The following is an 11,008-nucleotide window of genomic DNA, read 5'->3' on the forward strand; positions in this document are numbered from 1 at the left end:
CAATGGTGGCTTTTAATCGTTGCAATTGCAGAAAATCGCTGACCTCAAGCGGCCTGGTCTCTAATTTCCACAGGTCTGCTCTCTGTAAGGTTCTGAACCCTGGAATGTCGAATGTCGATATCTTCCTGGTCTAATTTCTCCCAAATTTAATCCTGGTTTCGTGAAAATAATCGCAAGCTGGTTAATAACTTAATCGCATGCGAGTAAAAACAACGCTAGCTTATTTTATATCCTGAATAATGAAAAGTTCAAATTCTACCCTACTGAAAAAGGTACCTAAAAAGAAATTATTTTTTTATGAAAACGGTACGCCATTACAATTGTCAGGGGACGAATTTTCCGAGGCGGATATTCGTAGGGGGAATTTACCTGGGGGATAGTTTCCTTGAGGGCGAATGTTCCGAGGAGGAATTTACGGGGCGAATCTTCCTATAATCGTATGATCACCCTCTTCCCTGTTCAGGTGATGTGTCGTTCCCGGTCAGTTTCGCTGACCGCTGAAAGTATCACATGCAGATGAGAAATAAACGTCACTTCTAAATGCTGTTTAGGATGAGGAATGTATGATTTCAAAGATTTACAATCATTAAATAAATTAAATCTTTCGGAAATATTTGAGAATAATTTTACTTGTAAATAAATTGCTGCATTTTCTGTTGCTTTTTGTAATAGGTAATGAAAAAAATCATTAATTTTAGTAAGTAAAAAAGTCAATCTAATTGGTGAGAGAATTTTATTTATTGTTAGAGCCCCATTGACACACACTAACGATTAAAAATTTTCTTTAAAGAAAAAGTTTGGGAACAATAGAATAAGTTTAAGTTTAAACAATACTTATAATCTTTCGCATTATTTTGCAGTGGAATCTTTTCAGAAATGTTGGGTAGGTTTCAAATAATACCCAATTTATATTTTAACTGGTCAAGGTTTCTGAGATCACTTTCATAAATTCAATTAGCAATGTATTTGTTTAAAAAGATGCACGCCCTTATTGAATATAATCATAGGTTTTGTTTACTATTCTGTGTGCATAATTAAAATTATGTTCGTGACAATGATGCCCGTCGATTTCATGTGCAAATTAGCTTGATATTTAAATATTATAATTATTTGCCACGTTAAACAACGTTTCCAGTCTCTATTACCGATTCATTTTACTGATAATTCAATATTTGATTTGTAAGATCGAATTGAATAAACACTTTACTCTTGCTAATTCTAATTATCCTGTATAGATTGCTTCATTTTTATGTGTAATTGTGTTTTGAAATGTTAGGTGCCGCATTATTCTAAATTGGGAGATTGAATACCATTAAATTAGAATTTTATTACTTTTTAATAGTTTATAACGCACAGTCACAGTAGATACATATGTAGGACGTAGTAATAGATGAGTTTCCAAAAACTGTTAAAAAATTAGCTACTAAATGATCAATGGGCGTTCGACAAGGATTATTTGAAATTTTACAAAAGCGAAACTTGAACATGAACAAGATGAATTTCCCAACCAACACTGCATTTTTTCCATTATCACAATAACGGAAAATTCGTCAGGTGATGGTTTTCCACACAAAAAACTGTCAACTATGCTACTTTCTAGTAACCTCCTAATTTGAAATCCCCGAGAGGAACTATTTTAAACAGTTTTTCTTAACTTGAGGGATTTTACCCGGAAAGATTCATATATAAGAAGTGACTTTCACAAAAAAAGGTTTGGATTTCCAATTCCAAAATACTTCAACTACCCTACCATTTAAAATGCCACTTACAATCTCTTCTGAGCCAGATTAAGGTTTACCATTATCTTGTCCTTCCATAGCTTGATGAGTTAATCATCAACCGATGTGTTGACTGCATAATAATTAACTCGCCATAATCGACATCCAGTAATCCATTCTCGTTATATCGATATGGCATAAGCAATTAATAATTTTCTATTCATGTTAGGATAAAGATCACTAACAATCATTAATGAAATCAAAAGCTTTTCGCAATGTCACACCTACACAGGGTTTAATGAAGCAAAAAGTTCTTCGTTCACAAACTTCGATAAATGCATTGCACGAAATGAATTAAACAGGTGATTTCGAGGTATAACTTCAATGGCAAGTCAAGGTAAGTTTGCTGGTTGATTGACAGTGTCATTTAAAATGTAACGTACTTATTATTTTAGATTAATAAAATTCTTGCTTCACTCACTCTCTCTATTTCAATCTATGCCTGTTAACTTGTACTGTGTTAATATTTTTTATGTGCTAATTTAAGGATCGGTTCTTTTCATGTTCGTATAATTTCGCAACCCAATGCTAATCATTCACGGATTTTAAATTCATAAATGCATTTACGTTGGTCTTATTTTATTACATACTGCTCGAGTGGTGTAACTAAGTACCTACCTAATTTATTACTGTTTCATACCGATGTAAGCATCCTTTGAAATATTACAGTCACTTTCTCGCTAATAATAATGCCTAAGTAATTGGCCAGGCCTGTAGTGTTCATTCTTTCATTTTTAATGACGCGATGTTAAAAATAGCAACAACAAATTTTCTATTGTGGTGTTCCTAAATGCAAGAGATTTCCCCCATGGAGTACAAGATACAGTTCACTGTCTCCCTTAAATGTCAAGATTTGTTATTTTTGCTATCTCATACTCAGGACTAATAAGCAATACGAAATGCAAACACTTTCTTACTTAGGCATATACAATTTTCAATCATTTGTTGAGGGTGTTGTGTAACCCCACTGAGTTGCACTGCGAATTTTTTGTGTAGGACTTATGGCGAAATAATGGAAAGAATGAAGTTCGGATTGAAGTTACGTTTTATTTGGTACACATTCATTAGGTAATATCTTCCACACACAGGTTACATGCAGGTTAACCCCACTGAGTTGCACTGCGAATAGGACTTATGGCGAAATAATTTGAAGTTCGGATTGAAGTTACGTTTTATTTGGTACACATTCATTAGGTAATATCTTCCACACACAGGTTACATGCAGGTTACAAGTTTTACGTTTTTACCATTTCGAAGTTTAAGATGGACTGCCTTTAACATAATCACCTTACCTTTAGTTTGAATTAATGGAAAGTAGTTTCAATAAAGTAATTATAGTCATTTGTAAAATGGTATAGTGTGATTACATAGGACAGTCCTCTATCCTACTTTCTAGTATAATTCCAGAAAATGCTGAAAGTCTTATCTTAGCTGAAACAGGTTCGTAACAATATACATCACTAGTTATCAAGGAAATCAAATATTAAGTTAGATATCAAAGCGATTAAATGTGAAGATTTCTAGGGAAATCTAGTGCATTAAAAGCACTTCCCATAGTCAACTATATGCAGGTGCGGTTTATCACACCTTCCCCCTTAAAGAAAAATTTGGTTACAATTTTACAAATTTTTAGTTGGACGCCGTCCTACTATTGCGTTTGTATTACAAGCTGCGGAATTTCTATCGCATAACTCGGGTGATGGTTCTGAGCCATGTCTACTATTTCTAATTGATACAGCATCTAATTCTCGGTCAAAGTACATATTGTGTGTCTGAGGGACGTTTGTGTTTACACGTTGTTTAAAATGTATACATAATCCTGCTCTTGAACATATACCACAACAGTTTTTTGTCTTCTTACAAATACAATAAAAAATTAACAGTAATACAATACTACCTACGATATAAGCCAATATAGAATATTTGTGTACAATAGCTTGATTATGAATATTGTTTCTTAATTTATCATTTATTTTGTCTATTTCATCTAACTTATGGCTAGCTATGTTTAAATCATCTAAATGTCTAGAAATAACCTTATAATGCTTACTTAAGTTAATTTGTGTTATATTTATCTTACTATTACTATTATCTTCACAGCAATCGAAGTCTAAATCTACATTGGGTACGTATTCTAAAAAGATTGTAGAATCCGAAAATATTGAATGAGATATTAACATTGCCGAACTAGAGTATGCCTTGCACCCTTTTCTTAAACTAATTTTACCAACTCCAAAGAGCCGTATGTCAAACGGATTTGTATTTTTACAATTTATAGTTACTGATTCCTCTTTAGGAATTACATATATCCAAGAATTTGAAAGTGTTAGTTGAGTCCAAATGCTATTTTCGAGTTCTGTAATTCTTTTATCACATGAACTAGGAACTTTACTAATACTTCTATATAATTTAATTTCACAAATTTCATGGCGGTACGCCAAATATATAGGTTGTTGTTGTTTACATAAATAGTTATATGAATGGAACTTCTTGCATTTTGTGAATTGGTTTTCTGATATAGTCAAATAATGTTGTTTATTATCACTTACAGCTAAATATTTTGAAATTGGTTGAATGAATATGTATTTATTTTCAATGACGTGAACAGGTAAAGGTGATAATTTAAAGATACTGTACTCTCTACTATCTGTTAATGGTACGTTAATAATATACACTAAATGCGGATTTTGGAAATATACATCTAATCCAATCGTATTAAGAAGTAGGTGAGCGAATTCATTTTGAAGTGGTAACGGAAATTCTAAGCCTTGAGGCAAGTTATGTGAAACCTTTTGTAATTCGGAAACTAATCTGGAAGGAGTTAGTACTGTTGGATGCAACTGACCTTTTTGTGCAACTAAAACTGCATTAATTAGGGATATGGTTTCTAGTTGATATTGATTAAACATTAAATTAAACATAGAAATATGTTCGTCTACAGCTACCTTTAAATCTAAATAATTTATTTGTGAATTTTTATCGTTTAAAGCCTTTTCAATTTTATTCATATTTTCGATTAATATTTTTTCGTTGTGATCCAAGTTTCCTAATGTCGCATTAAAATTTGAAATTGTCGATTTAATTACCACAGTTTGTTCTTTCATTAAGTTTGTTAATGACTCCTCATTTTCACTAAATTGTTTTTCTCCATTTTGATTTTGTTTAACGATTCTTTAGAGGCTCTCAAAAAATAGTCGCAAACTTTTAAATTATTTACATTAACTATTTTGAAATCACTATAGCTTTTGAAAGCTTGACTTTCGCAAATACTGGCTGTCTTTTCATAATATAATTCAAGTTGTGCAAACTTTTTATTATGATTACTTATGTCTAAATAGGTTATTAATACGAATTCATCGTTATAAAGCTTAACGGTTCCTATTTGTTCGTAATGAATACCAGGCGAATGGGTGTACTTGCTGATGTTGTAATCCCCTTCGGCGCCGGTTTTGGTAATCATTGCGAAGAAAACAGAAGAAAGGATTAGCATTCTGAAATAAATGCAATTAATTTAGTTGTAATAATTATGCAAAAAGATTCTATTTATTATTATTTTTATTTTTATTTTTTTTTTTATTTTTTTTTTATTTTTTTTTTTCAATGCTACTTAATACCCTATAGAATCTAAAACTATAGTAGTGACATTAATTAAGTTAATAATCATTGCACATAAGTCAACTGAAGAGGGCTATCTACACTTCACGGGATTCATGTATCAAGTTATTCCCACAGCAATTAATATATTTTGCCTAAATTTATTAACTCATGTAATATCCTTACTTTCACAAAACTAATCGAACTTTACCTATAACTTATTTTGCAATATTTTAGTGTAATCTAATCATAAAAATGCTTTAATCTATTATTGTGAACTCTTACTAACCTTCTACCCATTTTAATGGTACAATTTACTGGAGAATCTACCGAAATGACCTTATATGGACCTAACCACTGTGACCTTAACTTTCTGCTTCTTTCCCTTTTTATGGTTTCATTAATGATTAACACGATATCTCCGACGTGAAAACTTTGAACGTTACTTTTCCTATCGTAATATTCTTTACTTTTTGATTTTGTATCAATTAAATTTCGTCTAGCAAGTTCCCTAGTATATCGCAATGTATTTTTCAAGTCTTGCACGAAATCATCATAGGTATAGCGAAATTCTGGGGGTCCTGTTATAGAACTGGGCAATTCTGCTGGATGTCCATATACTAATTCAAAAGGGGTAAATTTTGTTGAAGTATGTACAGTTGTATTAAAAGTAAACATGGCGAATGGGATATATTCGTCCCAATCTGTTTGGTCTTCCCTAATGTAGTTTCTGAGGTATTCTATCAATGTTTTGTGGCTGCGTTCCAACGCACCATTAGATTCTGGATGAAATGCTGAACACTGAATTTTTTTAATTTTAAATAGTGTACAAACATTTTTAAACAACTCGCTAATAAAGTTTGATCCTTGGTCTGTCAACAATACTTTTGGTATTCCGTGCCTACAAATAATGTCTGTAACAAATTTACTTGCTACCGTTTTCGCTTCCTGATTAGGAATTGGTATAGCCTCGCTAAATTTAGTTAAATCATCTTGAAATGTCAACAAATACCTATTACCGTTTTGTGTTAATGGCAAAGGACCTACTATATCCATTGCACATTTTTCAAATACAGTTTTCGAAGTGTTTGTAATTTCTAATGGCATTTTTGTTTTTAAAGAACTCGTCTTATTTCTTTGACAAAGTACACATTTCTTTACATAATCCTTAATATCTGACTTCATGTGTGGCCATTTGTATTTTTTCTTTACCCTATTGTACATCCTGTTATACCCTGCATGTCCTCCTAAAATTTTATCATGATATTCTTCTAAAATTGTCCTCTTTTGTTCGTCATCGATTTCTGTTAACGTTTCCGCTTTTTTATTACAAACTAAAATATCTATACCACTACTTTTGAAAATATACCGTAACATAATTCTGACCTTTTCCCATTCTAATCTATCTAAACCGCATCCAATTCGTGGAATGGCTAATTTCCTTATATTGTCTTTTTCTAACTGCACTCTAAGATTTACAATTGTATTCCATAAGTCCTCATAAGAAGGTTTATCAAAGTAATTTAATTTCGTAATCAAGTAATAGATTTTCCTATCTCCGACATCTAGGATAGCTACTTCGTGAATTGATTTTTGTTGATTCTTTAGTTCGTCAACTTTACCAAATTTTTGCTTGAACTCTAAAGCTATTCCTTGATTCATGACAAAATCCTGCGAAACGCAGTGTGCTAAAGAATAATTATTTGCAACATTAAATAAATCGTCGTTACATTCTTGCACGTTATTGTTAATAACTAAATTGGTTTTAATAAAATCTGTAAATTTTGAATAAGTGTATTCGTCCGAGTTTAAAACAAATACTGGAATTCTACTTAAAGCATCAGCATTAGTATTAACCCTTCCTGCCTTGTAAATAATCTCATAATCATACTCTGCTAGTTTCAACTTCCAACGCATTAGTCTAGATCCTGGATCTTTGACACTAAACAACCACGTCAAGGGTCGATGATCTGTAACTATTTTGAATTTAGTTCCATAAACGTAAGGTCTAAATTGTTTTACAGCATGTACTATCCCTAATAATTCTTTTTCGGTAACTGAGTAATTTAATTCTGCTTGATTTAATGTTCTAGAAGTGTATGCGATTGGTAAATCCTTTCCAATATCTCCTTGGGATAATATACCACCTATTGCAAACTGACTGGCATCTGTAGTTATGATGAATGGTTTTGAATAATCTGGGTATTGGAGTATCGGGGCGCTAATTAATTTGGTTTTTAATTGATCAAACGAATGTTGGCACAAGTCGGTCCAAACAAACTTTGTGTCCTTCTTTAACAAATTAGTCAATGGTTTGGCAATTTTCGAATAATCTTTAATAAATCTACGATAATAGCCTGTTAATCCTAGAAATGCCTTAATATCTTTTGATATCTTTGGTACGGGATACGTCTTTACCGCTTCTATTTTCTTTTCATCCGGTTTTAACCCTTCACTCGTAATAGTATGACCTAAATAATTAACCTCTTTATGCAAAAATTCACACTTATTGGGCTCTAATTTTAAATCGTACTTGCGTAATCTATCGAAAATTTCTACTAACTTTTCTCCGTGCTGTTTTAAATCATGGGAGTAAATTACAATATCATCTAAATACACAAAACACTTAATTCCCTGTAATCCACTAAGTACAGTATTCATTAACCTTTGGAAACTAGACGGAGCGCCCTTTAAACCGAAAGGCATTCTAGTAAAATGGAAATGGCCAAAAGGTGTTGAAAATGCTGTTTTTTCCTGATCTTCCCTATCTAAGGCTAACTGATGAAACCCACTTTTCATGTCTAAAGTACTAAAGTATTTTGAATTGCCTAATTGATCTAGGATTTCGGTAATATTTGGTAAAGGGAATGCGTCGCCTATTGTTACATCATTTAGTTTTCTAAAATCAACAACCACGCGATACTTAACCTTGCCGCTCGCGTCCATTTTCTTTGGTACGACTAATAGCGGGGAGTTGTAAGGACTCGTGCTAGGTACAATTATACCGTCCTTCAACATCTCTTCGGTTTGTTTACCAATTTCTTCCTTTTGCGTTTGAGGTAACCTATAAGGTTTAGCATAAATTGGACCTACATTTGGCAAAGTAGGAATTTTGTGGGTGGTAATATTTGTAGCAGTTAATTTATCACCTTCTAAAAAGAAAACATCACTATACGTCTTACAAATTTCTAGCAATAAATCCTTCTCTTCTACATTTAGGTGCTGAGTACGTAACGAATCTAATAAGGTTTCAATTCTATTTCCTTGTACTTCGCCCTTTATACTATTTACTTGTACGAACTCTAAATCTTCTAGCTCTATTATTGGAGGTTTTATGTACTGATCCTGCTCTGAAATATTTATTATGCTAACCACACACGAATTGTTTATTGCCTGAGTTAAACAGTTTCCTAAATATATTTCTTCACTAACTTGTTTACCGTTACAAACACCCATTCCATCTGATATTGTCCGAACTCTAGTAATAGTTTCACTTCTTGCAGGAATCAAGATTTCATCCAAATTTATTAATCTATACCTTTTATCTCCAAATTCCAAAACATTGTTCCTGTAATCTAAATTTGCTTGTAGTGCGTGTAAAAAGCTATTTCCTAAAATTCCGTCTCCTTCTACGAAAAAATCATCACTAACTATATGAAATGGAACAACAATTTCTCTGTCGGATAAACAAAATTTTTCATCGACAACTCCTAAGGTTCTGATAGTGGTTTCATTTGTGATACCCTTTATTTCAACAGACCGATTTTTATCAATTACTATATCTTCTCGTACTGCCCTACATTTAACTAAAGTAATATCTGCTCCCGAATCTATCATTAATCGATTAACCCTCTTCTTACAAAAATTTAAGGGAATGTCTACATATTTTAATTTACATCTAGCTAAGTTAATCTCGACCTTGTTCTGAAATTCCTTTAATTCGATTGTTTGTATATTTTCTGTCCGTTTATCACGATACCTGTTGTAATTATGAACTCCACTGCCTACGTTAGTAACCTTGCGCTTTCCAAAATTGCGATTGAGGTCTTTCCTAAAACTCACTTCTCCAACTGACCTCTCGTTGAAGAGTTTTTTTCGTTTCCCGAGTTCCTGTTTATCGAATGAGGATTATCATTTTGTGTTGCTTTTAACCTTTCATTAAATATTCTTTTCCTACAGTCTGCAATTCTGTGATTTGGTTTTTTACAATAAAAACATATGGGCTGGCTTTGCATTGAAAACACTTGAGGTTTTTTCACACTAACAAAATTTTGAACACGTGAATCGTTCGTTTTAACACTATTGTTTTTATAAAAACAATTTGAAGCTGAATGACCTGATTTCTTACAAACAAAACAATTCCCTTGAACTGTACGTTGATTTGAATTTACCTTATAACCAAAATAATTTTGTGAATCGCGATTACTCAAAAGTTCTCTTTCTTCAATTCTAGCTAATTCAACAGCTGATTCTAAAGTTTTGGGGTCCCTACTTTTTACGTGCATTTTCAAAGGTTCTTGCAATCCTGTGACAAACACATTTAAGGCTCTCAATAATTCACTGATAGTTACCGCTTCCTCTTGGGTTTTATTTACCGTCGCCACATCTAACAAATTGCTTAAACATTTTTCAATTTTGTTTGAATATGTATCTAAATTTTCACCTTTTGACTGTTTAGTTGAATTTAACTCTAACTGCCAATGCGAAAGAGTTCTCTTTTCGGCAAAAAGTTCTTCTAAATGTTCCTTAAAAAAATCCCAATTTTGAAAATTTCTGTATTTTATAAAATTCCTAGCTTTACCTGAGACTTTTGTTTTAATAATTTGAAATAGCATATGGGAATCGACTTGCCTAACTGAGTTTAAAATAATCTCACAATTATCTATCCATTCCGTAACACTTTCTTTGCTGTCCCCACTAAAATTTGTTAATAACTTTACTGCTGCATCTAAACTTAAAAACTGATCCCTACCTGCTGCATTTACACTACTTGAACCTTCTGCTAAATTTAAGTTGGAAACATCACTTACATTATTGTCAGGCATTTTTGTACTTTATTGCTGGCTGTTCTACGGATTACGAAATTTGTTAAACTATACTGATTCGTGTCGAAATACTGCTTAAATGAAATTATTAACGTTCAAACAGCGAGCTACTAAGTAGGTAATAATTAAGTTACAAAATGTTCGTATAAATTTCTGACTTACTTTTAATCTGATGAAAATGTGTAAAATCCAAAGAATAGCGAATAGCACAATGCACCCGAAACTGTAGAAACTTATTTCACTAACAAACACTTTAACGCTGACACTGCCTCTTCTTGGGAATTTTGGGTGTTGGTAATTCGGGTCTGGATTCTTCTAGTTTTCGGTAACGACGGGCCCTTGTCTGAAAAACTCGAATAATCCTGGATTCAAATCACCGCAAATACCGTTTCTTGCTCAGCTATTCCAAACATAGGATTTCCTATTTACCCGGAACGCCAAGTTTGACTGGATTTTCACCAATCTATACCGCTGCCACCAAATTTTGTTGTGCAACCCCACTGAGTTGCACTGCGAATTTTTTGTGTAGGACTTATGGCGAGATAATTGAAAGAATGAAGTTCGGATTGAAGTTACGTTTTATTTGGTACA

The 11,008-nt window shown here is 32.5% G+C and overlaps 1 protein-coding gene across 1 annotated transcript; it reads right to left on the bottom strand.

Moving 5' to 3' along the window:
* Nucleotides 1-3,366: 3,366 nt before the first annotated feature.
* Nucleotides 3,367-5,269, bottom strand: LOC116178940. Its single transcript, XM_031498604.1, has one exon. It carries the CDS (start codon nucleotides 4,880-4,882, stop codon nucleotides 3,398-3,400), a length of 1,485 nt encoding a protein of 494 aa, XP_031354464.1. The 5' UTR covers nucleotides 4,883-5,269; the 3' UTR covers nucleotides 3,367-3,397.
* Between the last annotated feature and the right edge of the window lie 5,739 nt (nucleotides 5,270-11,008).

Source organism: Photinus pyralis, unplaced genomic scaffold (assembly GCF_008802855.1).
Source record: "Photinus pyralis isolate 1611_PpyrPB1 unplaced genomic scaffold, Ppyr1.3 Ppyr1.4_LG8, whole genome shotgun sequence".
NCBI classification, from domain to species: Eukaryota; Metazoa; Arthropoda; class Insecta; order Coleoptera; family Lampyridae; genus Photinus; species Photinus pyralis.

Bases quoted from the DNA above. Each gene is read 5' to 3' on its own strand.
- LOC116178940 (XM_031498604.1), bottom strand. From the start codon at position 4,882: ATGAAAGAACAAACTGTGGTAATTAAATCGACAATTTCAAATTTTAAT.